Genomic DNA, 19333 nt, shown 5'->3' with positions numbered 1-19333 from the left:
ATTAGACTGCTGGAGATAACCAAGTACAAGTGCTGATCTATCTTCGGGGGTCCCATAGAGAATGAATGGAGCTAGGACCCTCGCAGATCAGGTGCTTAAAAGCTGATTTGTGAAACAACCCATTTAAGAGTAACTGTTGATATGCTATGAGGTGGTGAGTATGGTGCTGTCTAGGAGCATTAGATATTTATGCACGTATGTCATCATGTAACAGAGGACCCCCAGCCGCCCCGTAATAAGGAAGCAGACTATGATTTCAGCTTCCGCGCACCCTACTGCAACATCACAAGAAGCACATACATATTTTATAGAAAACTAAATATTTTAAAGAAAAAGTAAAATCCATTTATCCTATCTTCGGTTTTCTATCTTAAGTATGGAAATAATTGTCCTGCTCTGGAAATCTTGCATAAGGTGAATGGTGTGAGTCATCGGGCCAGTGAGCTTGGATTAATGATCTCAAATCCCCGCGGACTATGCATGCGTAATGACAGCGCTCCCCCGCACTGCTTCAGTCAGAATTTCACTGTGTGAATCCTCATAAATTGTTCATGATGTATTCCAACTGAGGACACACTGTCCGTGGTTTTACTTCTCGCGCAGGGACATTATCATATTAATAGCATTTAAAGGGAATTTGTCACCTCCCTATCTGTTTGCCTAAACACATAGCTGTGGTTCACCTGATTAAAACACTGGTTTTCTTGATCCATTCCTGAATTAGGATAATTTTTCTTAATATGCAAAATAGGTCTTTGGTGCAATGAGGGTGTCACCATTGCTCTTTTTGGACCAAGCTCTGCTCCTTTCTGTGGCCAGCCCCTTACTTACTTCTTTGATTGACAGGGCCAGGCAATGGCAAAGCAGCCAGGGATGGAATGACCACAGAAATGAGTGGAGCTTGGGTGTAAAAAGAGCAATGGTGACTCCCTCATTGCATCAAAGACCTACTTTGCATATTAAGAAAAAGTATCATAACTCTGGAACAGGGCCTCGGATCAAGAAAAGAAAAACAGAGTTTTAATCAGGTGAATCACAGCTATGTGTCTATGCAAACAGACAGGGAGGTCGCTGGTGACAGATTCACTTTAATAATAAATTTGAATAAAAATACTATACAAATGCAGTATATATATAAATACAGTACAGACCAAAAGTTTGGACACACCTTCTCATTCAAAGAGTTTTCTTTATTTTCATGACTATGAAAATTGTAGATTCACACTGAAGGCATCAAAACTATGAATTAACACATGTGGAATTATATACATAACAAACAAGTGTGAAACAACTGAAAATATGCCATATTCTAGGTTCTTCAAAGTAGCCACCTTTTGCTTTGATTACTGCTTTGCACACTCTTGGCATTCTCTTGATGAGCTTCAAGAGGTAGTCCCCTGAAATGGTTTTCACTTCACAGGTGTGCCCTGTCAGGTTTAATAAGTGGGATTTCTTGCCTTATAAATGGGGTTGGGACCATCAGTTGCATTGAGGAGAAGTCAGGTGGATACACGGCTGATAGTCCTACTGAATAGACTGTTAGAATTTGTATTATGGCAAGAAAAAAGCAGCTAAGTAAAGAAAAACGAGTGGCCATCATTACTTTAAGAAATGAAGGTCAGTCAGTCAGCCGAAAAATTGGGAAAACATTGAAAGTAAGGGCTATTTGACCATGAAGGAGAGTGATGGGGTGCTGCGCCAGATGACCTGGCCTCCACAGTCACCGGACCTCAACCCAATCGAGATGGTTTGGGGTGAGCTGGACCGCAGAGTGAAGGCAAAAGGGCCAACAAGTGCTAAGCATCTCTGGGAACTCCTTCAAGACTGTTGGAAGACCATTTCAGGTGACTACCTCTTGAAGCTCATCAAGAGAATGCCAAGAGTGTGCAAAGCAGTAATCAAAGCAAACAGGGGCTACTTTGAAGAACCTAGAATATCACATATTTTCAGTTGTTTCACACTTGTTTGTTATATAATTATATACACTTGTTATATACACTTGTTTGTATATAATTCCACATGTGTTAATTCATAGTTTTGATGCCTTCATAGTCATGAAAATAAAGAAAACTCTTTGAATGAGAAGGTGTGTCCAAACTTTTGGTCTGTACTGTCTATGTGTATTCCCACCCAGGACAGAAGGGCCTGGTGTATGTTTGCACCTTCTCACCTCTTGACTTTGACTCTTGGGTCTTTTGAGCATAAGTTCTCCAAGGGAATGAGACCAACCAGGTGTCTCTGTAAGGGCCCTATAGCAGCCAAATTGTCCACTGCTTAAAGGGGTTCTCCTGGATTTTTCATATGGATGGCTTATCCTCACGGCAGGTCATCAGTATGAGATTGGTGGGGGAGCCACCAGCTGTTTGAGGAAGGTGCGGCACTCACCGGATCTCATGCAAGCGCTGCGGCCTCCTCTCCGCTTACCCAGCACAGCACCGCCTAGGCCATGTGACCAATAAATGTGATGTCACATCGCTCACGTAGCGCCGTGGCCTCTTTATCCCGCTGATCGGCGGGGGTGCCACACCAATCAGATATTTGTCACCTATCCTGAAGATAGGCCATCAATATCAAAATCCAAGAGAACCTCTGTAAGGTCTTATAATGCTGACTATGTGACGCTGCATGTTTCCCAGAGTTTCCCTTTAAGAAGTGAAGTTGTAGTCACTGTTATTTGCATAGATTGGTGGATGTAAACTATTTACACATTTCTGGTCCGTTCCTAGAATTTTCTCTTTGATGATGATCACTGTGTAGTGAAGGCAGTGATGGAGCCTGTTAATCCCCCTGAAATCTTCTACGCCTATTGAAATATTTATCACCTAGCCTCCATTTTTTTCATGCATGACAGAGGATAACTTCAATCCACATTTATTTGAAATATTCAATCTGATGCATCAAAGCGAATACAATATTTATGACACCAGAATTTGCATGTCTGCTTCATACAAGAATAACGTATTGGTGGCTGCGGCCACTTGGGAGGGTATAATGTTTATTTCATGTCCTATCACTAGGTTGGCTATACACAACTATAGGACGTGTGTCAGGAGGATACTCACAGAGGCAGAGAAGCCTCAATATTACATGAACCTTGTCTGTACACTGGAGACACAGAGCACCCCTGAAGGCTCCTGTCAAATCTCAAGTGTCTAAGTGTGAAATTAAATCCTTTCATCTGACAATCCTACAGCTCATGCCCAAGAGCGTAAGGGCTCCGTGCCCGTATTGCGGACCGAATGGTATTGACTTAAATGGGTCCGCGACCCACAAGATACGGCAAAAGATAGGACATGTCCTATCTTTTTTGGTGTGGAGGCACGGATCGGAAGCTCACGGAAACACTACGAAGAGCTTCAGTGGGCTTTCAGGTCCGTGCTTCTGCACCACAAAACATAGGACGTGTCCTATCTTTTGCCATATCATTCAAGTCAATGGGTCCGTATTTGCACCACAGAGTGCACACGGCCGGTGCCTGTGCATTGCGGACCGCATCGGCAGCTTGGGCACAGAGCCCTTAAGTTCGTCAGGACCTTAAAAAGAGTGGTTTTCTTTAAAAGACCTTTTATCGCTCCATACTAGAGTCACCAACCTGTCTCCAGACTGACATCACTGCTGCACTTTCGTAAAAGGAAATGGTTAATGGCTGACGACCCATGGTATGTTTTTAGCTTTCATGGGCTTGTCCCTGTCACGCCTAAACTCTACACTTAGGGGACCACGTCGCTGCTCTTATCAGAGATTGACAGCTCTCTATGTATACACTTTTAGGCCTCTTACACACGAACGTTGTGCATCTGTTCCGTGCATTGAGGACCGCAATATGTGGTCCCTAATGCACAGGCAATGTCCGTGTGGCGGTCGGGACGGATCGAGACCCATTCAACTTGAATGGGTCTGTGATCTGTCCGCACCGCAAAAAAATAGAACAAGTTCTATTTTTTTGAGGCACGGACGGAAACTCCGTAGTGCTTCCGTGGGGTTCTGATCCGTGCTTCCGTTCCGCATCTCTGTGATTGCGGACCCATTAAAGTAAATGGGTCCGCATCCGTGATGCGGAGTGCACACGGGCCGGTGCCCGTGTATTGCAGACCCGCCGTATGCGGGCCGCAATACGGCCACGAACACACAACGGCACAAGCGGCCGGACAAATACGGCTGCGCCTGGCAGTGACGGATCCGGCAGGCTGTTGCCGGATCTGCTTAAAAGCAGATGTGAAACAGGCCTTAGTGTTAGACAATCCTAATATTCTGGTGCATGGACCTTTGTAAATTTGAAGTGTAGTAAATCCTGCGTCAGATGCATGCTACAATTCTGTCCTTGAGCCAAAAATTGTGTCCGTGCACAAAAAAATGGTCTAGTCTAATATTACACCACATAAAAGTTGCCATAGTTTTACTCCAAAATTTTTGCGCATGGAGCCACCATTTAGGACACTCCCCTTTCTAGTTAAACCACTCCCCTTTTCAGACATGGTGTAAATATCTTAGATAAAGTTGTAAGACAGATAATAAATGTGATGCAATGTATGCACGCCCGTTTTTCGGTGCAAATTGTGCCAAAAATCTGGTGCATTTTCATTAGGCCTCTTGCACACGACCGTATGTCTTTTTCAGTGTTTTGCAGTCCGTTTGAAACAGATCTGTTTTTCGTTTCAGTAGAATTTCCGTTCTGCTTCCGTTCCGTTTTTCCGTTCCATTTTTCCGTTTGGTTTCCATTTTTTGCGGATCGCAAACGGAAGCATGGCATATACAGTATACAGTAATTACATGAAAAAATTGGGCTGGGCATAAAATTTTCAATAGATAGTTCCGCAAAAACGGAACGGATACGGAAGACATACGGATGCATTCCGTATCCGTTCCGTTTTTTTTTTACAGCCCCATTAACTTCAATGGAGCCACGGAATGTGATTTGCGGGCAATAATAGGACATGTTCTATCTTTGTACGGAACGAAAAAACGGAAATACGGAAACGGAATGCATACGGAGTAGATTGTTGTTGTTTTTTTGCGGACCCACTGAAATGAATAGTTTCGTATACGGACCGCATATGGAACGCAGAAAAAGGAACGTAAACGGAAACTACTACCCTTTGACCTGAACCTCATATTTACCTCATACTATTTCCATGGTACAGTAAAGATAGCTGACAAATTCTATAAACTGGAATGAACACATCATCAATTCATCTTAAAAATAATCGCTGTTCAAAGGAATTTCCTACTGTACATATGTATTTCATATACTGCTAGAAGTATATTCTATACGGTATTCTAAGTGGTATAGTATACCCATCATTAATGTTGAGCGAATTGAGCTCCGGATCCTGGATCATAGATCCGAAGTCGATTCGCTCCAAACTTCGCATTTAAATGTATGGGATCCGGCGAGGGAAAATAGTTATTCCCGAAGTCTTGCGGGACTTCGGTAAATAACTTCAGGATTTGATTTTTTTTAGCTTTAAAACTATTTTAAAACATGTATCCAAAGTCGGCTTCGGATCCATGTTTTAAAATGGTTTTAAAGTTTGAAAATCGATGGCCAAAGTCTCGGAAGACTTCGGGAATAACGAATTTCCCTCGCTGGAGCCCATACATTTGAATGCTGTACGGAGATTGAACTCTGTACAAAATCCAAACTTCACTCTACCCCTCACATACCGTTTTTCTGGATAAAGCACCTGTTCCTGAACTGGAATGCATCTTGTGTTAGGATGAAAAGCAAAGTGTCATAAGCAAATTTAACATTACATTTTTCATTCAATACAGATTTTGTGGTATATGTAATATTCTGTCCCTGCGACCATTTTTATATTGAAGATATTACATATCCGTTGCTACAGGCGGTGGATCACCTGCCGGATACAACATGTTACAGAGGTACATATGGGTAACGCAGATGTTTTGCGATTTGCAAACAGGAAGGAATCGACACAAGATCCTTTTGAGGATGGAAGCCAAGTGGATATTGCACTCCTATGTTATGTCCTTTGTGCTTTAAAGGGTTTCTATCACTTCGTTTCACCTATTTAGCTTTCAGACACTAGCGATCCGCTAGTGTCTGCTTTATCTAACCATCCTAATATAACTGTTTATTGGGCAGCCGTTTAGCTAAAAAAATAACTTATATAGATATCTAAATGAGCCTCTAGGTGCTATGGGGGCGTGATTAGCACCTAGAGGCTCCGTCTACCTTAACAAACTGCTGCCGCCCAGCGCGTCCCTCCAGCCCGCCCATCTCCTCCGGAATGCGATGCTCCTCGTATTCGGCGCATGCGCAGTGAATGTCTGATCGCTTCCCTTCTCAGACATCTCCACTGCGTCTGCGCCGATGACGTCATAGTGCTCCGAGGAACAGGCGCAGTGGAGATGTCTGAGCAGGGAAGCGATCAGACATTCACTGCGCATGCGCCGAATACGAGGAGCATCGCATTCCGGAGGAGATGGGCGGGCTGGAGGGACGCGCTGGGCGGCAGCAGTTTGTTAAGGTAGACGGAGCCTCTAGGTGCTAATCACGCCCCCATAGCACCTAGAGGCTCATTTGCATATCTATATAAGTTATTTTTTTAGCTAAACGGCAGGACAATAAACAGTTATATTAGGATGGTTAGATAAAGCAGACACTAGCGGATCGCTAGTGTCTGAAAGCTAAATAGGTGAAACGAAGTGATAGAAACCCTTTAATGATAAAAATGATTTAAAGGGCTTGTCCCAATATTAAATGTCATTTTCATATAATTCAGGATGAAAAACTACTTTTTGTAATCCACTTTCTGATACAAAAATTCTCTAGTTGCTACTTACTCCACTTACTTAATAATAAGGCTCACTGGTGATATATCTGTATAGTAATGTGCAGCTCCACCTACTTGGCTGAATAAGCAGGTCGCACATGCTCAGTTCCATCCTTCAACTGCCACCAGCCCAGATCTTCTTTTAGAAAGGCCGATTGATGTTCTTGATATAAAATCTATTCTTTGTTCATTTCTCTCTTATGAGTAGAACAGCTTTGTACTGTGTAAGGAGACTCATACAGTAGTGGTAGGGTTGCCACCTTTTCTTCAAGCCAAACCCGAACACGGGTGGAACGCATCGGGACCGGAAGTGGGTCCAGCTGTGGAGCGCAAGCTGTAACTGAGGAACGGGCCAAGCAGACAGGATATCAGAGAGGACAGTAGGGTAAAAGGAAACACAAGGAGGAACAATAGTAAAAGAAAACATTTAAAGGAGGGAGGGAGTGTCTGAAGACAGCGCCGCCCTGCGCTAGCATCACAGCTGATGGCATCGCCTGCAGTGACAGCTGATCGTCCCCGCTGCTGACACCTCATCGGCCGCCGCTGACTGACACCAGACGACGACGCTCACCGCCAGCTGTCAGGTGTGCAAGTCTGCAGTTTGAATCCTGTGCCCGGGTCTGAGAAAGGCTTGTACCCGGGCACAGGATTACAAACTCGGACTGTCCGGGTCATTCCCGTAAGGGTGGCAACCCTAAGTAGTGGATGCACAATCACACACAGGAAAGCCAACGGTTTGCACAGATAATGAGGGAGGTAATGAAGGAGCCCGACCATACAACTCTGCTAACATGCAATTCTGAGCTCTCACCTCTCCCCTCGAACTGGGCTTTCCCTCAAAAAGACTGGTTATGTGAGGCATTTGTGATACAGGATGATTTGCCTCTGCAAACTCTGCTAATTACAGAAAGGACATTCCCTCTGAGCTGGGACAGGGAGAGAGCTGCAGCAGAAAGGACATTCCCACTGAGCTGGGACAGGGAAAGAGCTGTGGCAGAAAGGACACGCCCTCTGAGCTGGGACAGGGAAAGAGCTGTGGCAGAAAGGACACGCCCTCTGAGCTGGGGCAGGGAGAGAGCTGTGGCAGAAAGGACACACCCCTTAAGCTGTCAGTCAGAAGGAAATCTTGTAGAGCAATAAAAAAAAACGATGAATGGGGGGATCCATGTGAGATATAGGGCTGATTTTAGCTTTTTTCACAGAGCCTATCATGTACAATAGTACATTACTCATAGCATAACCCCTTTAAGTGTGTTTTTATAATAAATTCACTGTTTTGTTGATGTGACATTTGTCTACTATGTGAGCGTTACAGATGTGACCAGACCGCCTATTTAGATCGCAATGACGTCATGATGTAGAGGCCTAAAAAAGCACATTTCTGGACAGTTATGTGATCCCTTTCTGCGAAGACTATTTTACCTCAACTGTGAACGTGGTATATGTTGTGTCTATCACTATTCCAATTGTCAAGTTTACTGGCGGGTAGACTTATTGTAATACAGATTAACAAACCTCCGGATGTCGTCTCTTTAAAGATGGCGCCAGCTAAAATGCGCAGCGAGCGTCATAGTTGTTGGGTGCCTCCTGTTTCACATAGCAGACACCCAGGATTAATGTCTGCAATCAGCGATAGTGCCGATCACAGACATTTAACCATTCAGATGCCATGGTCAAGGGTAATCACGGCATCCGAGAGCTGAAAACCGCGAGTGCTGTGACCCCCAAGGCTGGAATGGCACACTCTAGCGATAATGGGGGGAGCCTGACATTCCCTGCAGTAGCTTCGGTCCCCCTGAAGGATCTGAGGCTGCCAAATATGTTCCTATGGAGACCCTGTCTGTGCTCCATAGGAACATAGCAAATTTCTCTTAGACTTCAATACTAATGCACTGAAGTCTATAAGAGAAGAGATCTGATGATTCCTTGTTTAAGTCCTCTAGTCGAAATTTTAAAAAGTGTAAAAATATATATATATTTTTTTAAATATAAAAACTCAATCAGCCCTTTCCCCAAAATTTAAATAGAAAAAAACTATAAAAAAAATAATTATAGGCATCAATGCTCCCAAAACACCTGTACTATAAATATACAAAAATATTTATTCCATAACGCTGTAAAGAAAGAAAAAATGGTCGATTCACCGTTTTTTTTTACATTGCTTCACCTCCCTCAAATTTTTTTATATAGAGTGATCTAAAATTGAAACACACCCCAAAATGGTATAAATGAAAAGTTTATATTACCCCACCGAAAAATGAGCCCTCACACTGCTCCGTAGATGTAAAAATTATAGGAGTCAGAATATGGCAATTAAAAGAAAAACTAATTTTTGCAAGGTTTTTATTTTTTAGATAGTAAAACACCAGAAACACTATACAACTGTGGTATCACTGTAATTGTACTGACCCAGAGAATGAAGGGCATGGATCATTTTTACTGCATAGGGAACACCGTAAAAGTAAAACCCAATAAAACTGTGGTGGAATTGCGGGTTATTTTTTTTCCAATTCTACCTAATATGGAATTTTTTTTTTCAGCTTCCCACTACATTGTATGCAACAGTAAATGGTGCCTTTAGAAAGTACTGTACAACTTTCAGCTATGTGAACAGAAAAATAAAAAAGTTATGGATCCAGAAAGGCTGAAAATAAAAAACGGAAACGCAAAAACAGAAAATCTCCATTTCCTCCAAGGACAGAACTAGCTTTAATCTGCCTAATAATCACCAGCAGACACTTATCTACATCTTCAGGTTACCATGCACCTATACAGATCTCATGTGAAATATGCTGAGTTTTACCTCATTCTCAGGAGTAGGTGATGATGTAACAGAGCTAAGAGATCCCTTTCGTGATCCTGGGAGATCTGTTGGAGCAGAGACAGGGCGTTCCCACTGGGTTGCTCCAGTTGGAATGTGCCAGTAGTAGATTCCTGCAATGTCATTAATTTTCTTCCAACCTGCTGGTAGATCTGGATCTGTCTGAAATGAGTGGTCACTCCATATATCAGCTGTAAAATCAGAAAACAATATTATTAATTAGCAAATTATGTGATCAATAACATTACTCTGATCTTAGTAATTTATATGACCATACTTCCTAAAAGACTTAAAGGGGTTGTGTCACAAAACATATTCTACATTTTACAAACCAGCACCTGGATCTGAATAGTTTTGTACTTGCATGTAATTAAAAATGAAGTATAGTCAGTGCGCTATTCAATAAAATGTATCTGTACAGCGCCACCTGCTGTGTGTTCTTTTTCTTATTTTTTGCCCGTCTCACTGAGCTGGTCGAATATGCTCAGTTTAAACCTTCAACTGCCACCAGCCAGGGAAAGAGTGTCACCGCCAGCTCTCTGAGAAGGTCTGGCAGACGTTCTTCTGTACCTCTTGCATGATGTTCTTTGTTTTGGTTTCACTTTGTCATCTCCTTTCCTTCTCCCAGCTGTCACCTATTTACACTAATTGCCTCCCTTTATATTCCCTCCCATACTGCCTCACTTTGCAGTTTATACTACTTCCTGGATTGTTCACTGCTGGAGACTTCTGTTACTGCTTGTTCAGATAAGTCCTTTCATGTATTGTGTTTCCTTGCTGGCTTGATTCTAGGTGACCCTGACTCCCTCCGTATTAAGTGCAGGGAGCCGGTGGTCGTGTCCCCTCACTATTATAGGGTTTTCAGGTGTCACACAGTCTAGGTTCGAGGGCATGCAATCGTCTATCTCTGAGACCCTTGTATGTGCTTAGCAGTCAGGGTGAGCTCTTAGGGTTTTATAGGGCTCACCTTTATGCTCCTTAGTTTGGGATCAAGCCAGTCGGATGTTTATCCATAACTTCCAGCTATCTGCAACATCATCCGTGACAAAGAGCTAAAGCAGAAAGGACATGCCCATTATGCTGCCAGGCTAAAGATGATCTAGCAGAGCAATTTGAGCAGTGAATGTGGAGATCTCTTGGCTCATGTGAGATACAGGGCTGGTTCTAGCTTTGTTAGAAAGGTATTGTCATGTACTACATGATGTCTGATTTCCATTTTTTACATCAATCGTGGCATAACCCCTTTAAAGAGCATCTGTCAGCAGGGTCAACCTTATTAAACCTGGTACACTGACTGATAGGGCTGATCCTGCTAATTAAAACAATATCTGTCTCGTGTAAATCAATTGTAGTGTTCCAGAGAAAATAATTTTATTCTTTATGCAAATGAGAGCTTCAGTGCACAAAGGGGCATGGTACACCTCAACGCCTCAGCTTTCCAGTGCAGGCCACGCCCCTCAGTTCACTAAAACTTTCTTTTGCATAAAGAATAAAATCAGCAGGATCAACCCTACCAGGCAGAATGCTGGATTTAATAGCTTGCCTTAACTGATGGTGATTTTTTATTTAATTATCTAGGAAATTGTTGGGACGCTGGAAATATTTTCACAGTAGTAGGATGGGAAATGGCAAAGACAGTGGTTGATATTAGCTAATAAATGAAATATAGATCATGTGTAAAATAGATCATGTGTAAAATAAACATGCACAAATAACAAAAAGTACCATTTGAAACACTGTACTGAACAGACTGAAGAGAACAATGAAAAGTAAGGACACATGAACAGGAGAGTTGTAAGAACAAGGTACTGTACAAGGGGAATAGGGAAGCTAAAAGGCTATGTACACCTTTGGGGGCAGTTTTTTTATGATTGAATTTTACTTATTTTGGGCTAAAAATCATTTTTTAAATTGGTCTTTATTAAAAATATTGAGCCGTTCTGTCACTGAGTTAACAGTTTTTCTAACAGTGTAAATCCTACTTTTTACTTTCACTTTGGTCATCTAATAAACCATATGTCTAAATTACTAAAACATCACAAACACTTATTTAAAGGGGTTGTCTCACTTCAGCAAATTGCATTCATCATGTAGAGAAAGGTAATACAAGCCACTTACTAATGTATTGTGATTGTCCATATTGCCTCCTTTGCTGGCTGGATTCATTTTTCCATCACATTATATACATCTTGTTTCCATGGTTATGACCGCTCTGCAATCCAGCATTGGTGGCCGTGCTTGTGCACTATAGGAAAAAAAGACAGCCTATGTGGACTCCTATGGTCCCGGACACCAGAGAGGCTAGTGCTTTTTTTTTATAGTGTTCAAGCACGATCACCGATGCTGGATTGCCGGGTGGTCGTAACCATGGAAACGAGCAGTGTATAATGTGATGAAAAATTTATCCAACCAGGAAATGAGGCAATATGGACAATCACAATACATTAGTAAGTGTCTTGCATTAACTTGTCTACATGATGAATGCCACTTGCTGAAGTGAGACAACCCCTTTAGGCCAAAATATTATCAGTAAGATAAGAACTAAACTATAATGAGTGTTTATAGTGTCAGAGAGAAGAGATAAGGAGCCTGTCAGAGGAGCTGACTGACGGAATAGTTGGAAAATTTAGGTCCTGGTACTAGAGCATCTCAGCCCTGTACAGAGAAAAGGGATCCAATTTTTTTTTTATAAAGACCAATTGATAAAACTATTTTTAACTCAAAATGAGTACAATGCAATAATAATAATAAAAAAAATTCCCCCCAAAGGTGTACGTAGCCTTTAAAGACTGTACAGTAATAAGACCCCTGTGGATAAAGACAGAGCCCTGCTGTGACTAAGGGGAGAAAGGGTAGAGCACTGCTGCGACCTAGAGGGGATAGTGTGAAGCACTGTCATGACTAGGAAGTAATGGAGGGCCCAGCTGTGACCAAGAGGGAAATGGAAAGAGGCCAGCTGTGTTCACTGAGAAATGACAACAGGCTTTCTGTGTCTACAAAACAAATAAAGGGCTCTGCGGCGACTACTGGAAGAAAGACGGAGGAAGCACTATTACGATAACTGAGAAGGGTGGCACTGCTGTGACTACTGTGGAATTGGTACATCTGCTGTGGGCACTGGAACAAAGGCACTGCTGTGACTACTGTGGGAAAAGAGGCACCATTATGGCTACTACCTAACAAATATGGCTGCAGTACAATTTTTCAATCAAAACAAACAAACAAAAAAGATACAAAGTACTGTATGCCTGACATGTAAATCCTGAACAGATAATGGTCACAAGTGTTAGGGTATGGCCAAATGGTCAGGTTTCCTGATGCAGTTTTAGAAGCCATTACCAGGAGTGAAATAAAAAAAAAATAGAATTCCTATCTGTCCCTTATACTTACTTTCTTTTATGATCCTCTCCTGATTTGGGCTTTCGAAACTGCATCAGGAAACCTGTACGTGTGTCCATATCCTTACTAGCTACAGATGATAGTGACCAAAATGTAGAAGGCTGAAACTTTAGTCAGTCTCTATATGAAACAATAAGAAGTTCATGGTGAGTACTGGCTTGTCTAGTTTGATATTCTGATCAGGGGTGCACCACCAATGAGGCCAGGTGAGGCAAACGCCTCAGGCAGCACCAGGTGGGGGCAAGCGGGGGGCAGCCAAAGGGCCATGAGAAGGGGTTAGGTTGAGAAATTCAGTTTTCGCCTCAGGCAGCAGAAAGGCTAGGTGCACCCCTGATTGTAATATAGAATCGGGTGATGATTTACTTTGATGGCTGCAATCGTAGAAAACACATTTGAGGCGAACACCCTAACATTGGCTACTGCAATATCAGCGCTTTCCCCTTGAGCTGTCATTCTGCAGAGCTGGATATGATGTATGTCAGCGATGTAACGCATTCAGCCCTGCACCCGGCACGGGTTCACACTCTCAGACTGACAATTTAATAAGCACGTGCTGCAATTAAACACGATTTTAGATCCTACAATAAGGCCTGAAGAATTAATCACTGTTTTCTTCTTCATCTAGTCACTCATTTTCACTGCAGAAAATGAAGCAGGATTAAAAGCGAACACACAGTCATTGTAATCTAAATGATCACCCAATCTGGGCTGCGGAGGAAGAGACATCCAGACATGTTCAGTCTGAGACTGATGAACACCAGCAATAAGACCACAGAACAACCTTCAGGACTGATGAATGATTCATTAGAAAATTCCATTTTAATATTCACAGTTGGTCCAGGATCCATGTATTAAATTCCAACTCAGCATTTCTTCTAATCAATGTCTTTTCCACATCCAGAGGACTTTACGTTCTGTACTTTGAAGTCTCCTATTCCATGCTGAGAAGGAGATCAACTGAATTTAGGAAGAATGAGGACAAAACTTACTAGCTGAAATATCTTCCCATCCTGTGAAGTAGCTACATGGTACAAAACGCCCAAAGGGGATGACATCCCACACAAAAAAGCAATGGAACACATCATACACACATACTACACAAGCGCTAACAGAAGAATACCCCGACGTCCATCACACTTGTCCCACAATTATTACTAACTTTACGCTAGTTTTTGCAAGGGGATTTCTGGGAGTTCAAGATTGAGGCCTTATCTTCAGCATAGATCATTAAAGGGGTTTTCCAGGCTCCTGATATGATGACCTATCCTCAAGACAAGTCATCAATATCTTACCGATGGGGTCCAAACGATCAGTTGTTCCCTGCAGCCTCTGAAGCTAGAACTTGGTCTGAAATTGAGCAGGAAGCACAGCTCCGTTCAAAGTATGGGGTCCTATTCATTTCAAGGGCTAGTTTATCTTCTGGGAGTCTTTCAGCAGACTCCCCTCGTGGCTAGGCCTGTGAATGTAGGTATACTTACCTGCTTCCCAGCGGGGGACCAGAGTGCTGCAGTGGCGGCAGGGGAACGAAGGAGCCGTGCCCCACCAGTAGGTATACTTCCCTCCTCGGGTCCAGCCATGAAAGGGGTCTGTCAAAAGACCCCCAGAAGATGAACAACCCCTTTAATATCTGATTGATGGAGGTCCGACGCTCACCCCCCCCCCCCCATTGATCAGCTGTTTGAAGAGGCCATTTCACTTAGGTGAATGCTGCAATCGCCTCCCAGCATACCAAGCACAGTGCATAGATTATATAATAGCTGTGGTTGGAATTGGGACTGAGCTGCACATAGGCCATGTGACCAATGAACGTGGCGCTACTAACTGGCAAGGGTGGCAGGAGTCGGACCCCCACCGATCAGATATTGATGATCTATCCTGAGGACAGACTATCAATACTGAACTCTCAGAATTAAAGGGGTTTTACGGAATTACTAAGGCTTTTAACAGATATGCTGACGTAGAGGCTTACCTCATGCACATCTTCCCCAAGCTTTTTTCAATTTGGACTCTCCTGACCAATTTTCACCATATAAATAAATCACTCTGCCATCCTGTATGTAGCACTTCCTGTTGCTGTATCCAACCAAAACCATGATGCACTTCTCCTTTCTCTGCCACACCTCCAGCCACGCCCCTAACAACACCCAGCTAGTTTATAGCTCCTCCCACTCATCTATTTATATAGACCTTCCTCTATCAGTGCCCCTGTACGGATATAACATCACAGCAAATAAGAAAGCGCTGCATGGACATGGTCATGTGACCACAGCCCAGAACGGGAGAAAGGGGCAATAAAGGTAAAATATATATATTACAGTTACAGCTACCTTCATAAATGAGTATTTTAAAGGATGCTGATGCAAAAAAACAACAACTTTAAAGTACCTTCACAATTGCATTTTTTTGCTACTTTACTCCTCTCAGCAAAACGGAAAATCAATGAGGAAAGTGGTCATGATCTTTCACAACACGACATATATCACAGCACACATATAAAACAGATATAATAAAAGAAATGCAAATTTTAGACATAAATACACAGTATACAGGCACTTATAGCAGGCAAAATAATAAGGTGAAAGAGGACAAGTCACCTTACCGATCTGGTGAAGAAAACATTTGAGTTCCACATAAAAAACAATTAAAGTGGCAGCTAACACCTAGTAATAATTCCGCACAGCAGTGGGTATCATCACTACGGTACAACGCTCGAGCTATCAGATATCTGTCAGGGCTGACAGTAGTCTCAGGATCACTGCTATTTATAAGCTGGAATCACTGCTCTATTATTTAGATAACAGGATTGCCCTCTATAGTATCTGTAAACCACAGGGGCAGTAATGGCAATCTGCCAATCAATGAGATGTAAGTGGCCTGTCAAGCCCTGGTTACGTCTATCAGCTGACTGACGTTTAACTGACTGAACTGACAGCTTTCAAACCTGCATACATATTTAATGCTAGACCTTTAAAGATTACCCCTCATGTTATATATGCTCCGCAAGCTTTCTATGCCAAGTTGGATTTATGAAGGATCATGTGGTTTAGAGGTGTGCTGCGAATAATAGCAATACCCCCAGTCATCCCCACATAAACACATCCCGACCATTCAGAAACCCTGCATTGGGATTCATGCACACTACCGTATGTTTTTTGCCGTCTTCAAATTGCAGATCAACAAAATACGGATACCGTCTGTGTTGCATCCGCATTTTTTGCAGACCTGTTTACTTCAATGCGTCCGTGGTCTCCATTTTGCGGGCAAGTACAAGACATGTTCTATCTCTATGGACATACGGATGAGGAAAGCACACAGATCATCCGTGTGCTTTCTGCATCTGTAAGTTATTTCCGTAAAAATAATATTTCCACGCAATGCGGACCACTGACCCACTGAAGTCAATGGGCACACTGACTGAATCTGTATTATGTGGATCCACGACAGGGGCATGTTCATGAGGCCTCACACAGGAATCAGAGCACAATTCAGAAGAGGTCCAGAACTCCAAGATTCTGTGTAGAATAGTTTTGGAGTTCAGCTATGATAAGTTGTAATAGTAAATTAGTGCTATTAAATTCTCTTGGCAATTCATTGGTAAGCGGCCTGATGAAGAAGCCTCTCTGCTCCGCAAGCTTTGAAATATCATTTTTCTGGTTAAAGGGGTTATCCTATGACTACTGTAAAAAATGAAAATCACACATCATATTGTACACGACAACCTATTTCTTTATTTTTTTTTATTGTCCGTTTTATTTTATTGAAGTAGTAATGGTAAACAATTACATATTAGCATTTTCTATCATTGTTCACTTAATACAGAAGTCATGAGCAAATAAGGAAACTTTTGAACAATAGCATATTCAAACGTTGAAAATAGGGAGTAACAATGCCAAAGACAAGTATTAGCCTCACGGTATGTACCCAGGTACACAGATAGCAAAGTTATATATTCCGTTAGCCGTATAACAACTCCCTCTTAAAAAGAGGAAAGGGAATTCTTTTTTATAAGTAAACGACAGGGGTATCAACACTGGACACGACACATAGGGGGAAGGTAATCAGGGCTAGGTACCAAAATCTGAGTCGTCTCATAATTGCCAAATTTTGTTAAACTTATCTATCTTGTTAGACATACTAGCTTATAAATATTCAATTTTTCTGACCTCGAAGATATTTGTAAAAAGGTCAAGTTCGGTAGGCGGATTAGTTTTCTTCCAAAAACTCGCAATACGGCGCCTAGCTGCTGTCAATATGTGCAAAGTTAGGAGCAGAAAATGCTTCTTCAATGGCATCGGTGGCATGTTTAATAGATTAAAAAAAGGATCAAGTGGGAACCTGACACTGAGAAGACTCAAAAGAACCTCCTGCACCATTTGCCAAAAAGGCCAAATCAAAGGGCATTCCCAGAAAATATGTATATGAGATCCTTCACCCGTAACACATCTCCAACATCTATCTAAGATATTAGAGTTAAGGTATTTTAGTAGTTTTGGGGTATGGTACCAGAACATTAGCACCTGGTAGGAATTTTCTCTATGTGCAATGCAAGAGAAGGTCTTTGCTGTCCTATCCCCATATCAGCTTCCACTCCACAGATGAAACAGAACGGTTAACTCCTTAAGGACACAGCCTTATTTCACCTTAAGGACCAGGCCATTTTTTGCAAATCTGACCAGTGTCACTTTAAGTGGTGATAACTTTTAAACGCTTTGACTTATCCAGGCCATTCTGAGAATGTTTTTTCGTCACATATTGTACTTCATGACACTGGTAAAATGAAGTAAAAAAAAAATATATAGATTTATAAAAAAATACCAAATTTACCAAAAATTGGTAAAAAATTGCAAATTTCAAAGTTTCAATTTCTCTACTTCTATAATACATAGTAATACCTACAAAAATAGTTATTACTTTACATTCCCCATATGTCTACTTCATGTTTGGATCATTTTGGGAATGATATTTTATTTTTTGGGGATGTTACAAGGCTTAGAAGTTTAGAAGCAAATCTTGAAATTTTTCTGAAATTTTCAAAAACCCAATTTTTAGGGACCAGTTCAGGTCTGAAGTCACTTTGCGAGGCTTACATAATAGAAACCACCCAAAAATGACCCTATTCTATAAACTACACCCCTCAAGGTATTCAAAACTGATTTTAAAAACTTTGTTAACCCTTTAGGTGTTCCACAAGAATTAATGGAAAATAGAGATACAATTTCAAAATTTCACTTTTTTGGCAGATTTTCCATTTTAATAATTTTTTTCCATTTACAAAGCAAGGGTTAACAGCCAAACAAAACTCAATATTTATGGCCCTGATTCTGTAGTTTACAGAAACACCACATATGTGGTCGTAAACCTCTGTACGGGCACACGGCAGGGCGCAGAACGAAAGGAATGTCATACGGTTTTTGGAAGCCAGATTTTGCTGGACTGTTTTTTTTATACACCATTTCCCATTTAAAGCCCCCCTGATGCACCCCTAGAGTAGAAACTACAAAAAAGTGACCCTATTTTAGAAACTACGGGATAGGGTGGAAGTTTTGTTGGTACTAGTTTAGGGTACATATGATTTTTGGTTGCTCTATATTTCACTTTTTGTGAGGCAAGGTAACAAGAAATAGCTGTTTTGGCACCGTTTTTATTTTTTGTTATTTACAACATTCTTCTGACAGGTTAGATCATGTGGTATTTTTATAGACCAGGTTGTCACGGACGCGGAGATACCTAATATGTATACTTTTTATTTATTTATGTAAGTTTTACACAATGATTTCATTTTTGAAGCCCAAAAAATCATGTTTTAGTGTTTCCATAGTCTGAGAGCCATAATTTTTTCAGTTTTTGGGCGATTACCTTGGGTAGGGTAGGATTTTTGCGGGATGAGATGACGGTTTTATTGGCACTATTTTGGGGTGCGTGTGACTTTTTGATCGCTTGCTATTACACTTTTTGTGATGTAAGGTGACAAAAAATGGTTTATTTAGCTCAGTTTTTATTTTAAATTGTTTACGGTGTTCATCTGAGGGGTTAGGTCATGTGATATTTTTATAGAGCCGGTCGATACGGACGCGGCGATACCTAATATGTATACTTTTTTTCTTAATTTATGTAAGTTTTACAAAATGATTTCATTTTCGAAGCAAAAAAAATCATGTTTTAGTGTTTCCATAGTCTGAGAGCCATAATTAGATTACCTTGGGTAGGGTATGATTTTTGCGGGATGAGATGACGGTTTTATTGGCACTATTTTGGGGTGCGTGTGACTTTTTGATCGCTTGCTATTACACTTTTTGGGATGTAAGGTGACAAAAAA

General features: G+C 41.6%; 1 protein-coding gene across 7 annotated transcripts in view; it reads right to left on the bottom strand.

The window, feature by feature from the left end:
- Window positions 1-19333, bottom strand: part of APBB2 (amyloid beta precursor protein binding family B member 2) — a 349600-nt gene that overhangs the window by 140318 nt on the left and 189949 nt on the right. For all 7 annotated transcript variants that reach the window (XM_040418935.1, XM_040418940.1, XM_040418941.1 and 4 more), the window contains one exon: window positions 9601-9809. In XM_040418935.1, coding sequence (XP_040274869.1) covers window positions 9601-9809 — 209 coding nt within the window. The remainder of the gene's footprint in view (window positions 1-9600; window positions 9810-19333) is intronic.

Source organism: Bufo bufo, chromosome 2 (assembly GCF_905171765.1).
Source record: "Bufo bufo chromosome 2, aBufBuf1.1, whole genome shotgun sequence".
In the NCBI taxonomy this organism is placed as follows: domain Eukaryota; kingdom Metazoa; phylum Chordata; class Amphibia; order Anura; family Bufonidae; genus Bufo; species Bufo bufo.
The sequence above is the reverse complement of the archived record's forward strand: the minus strand, read 5'-3'. Positions and strand labels throughout refer to the sequence as shown.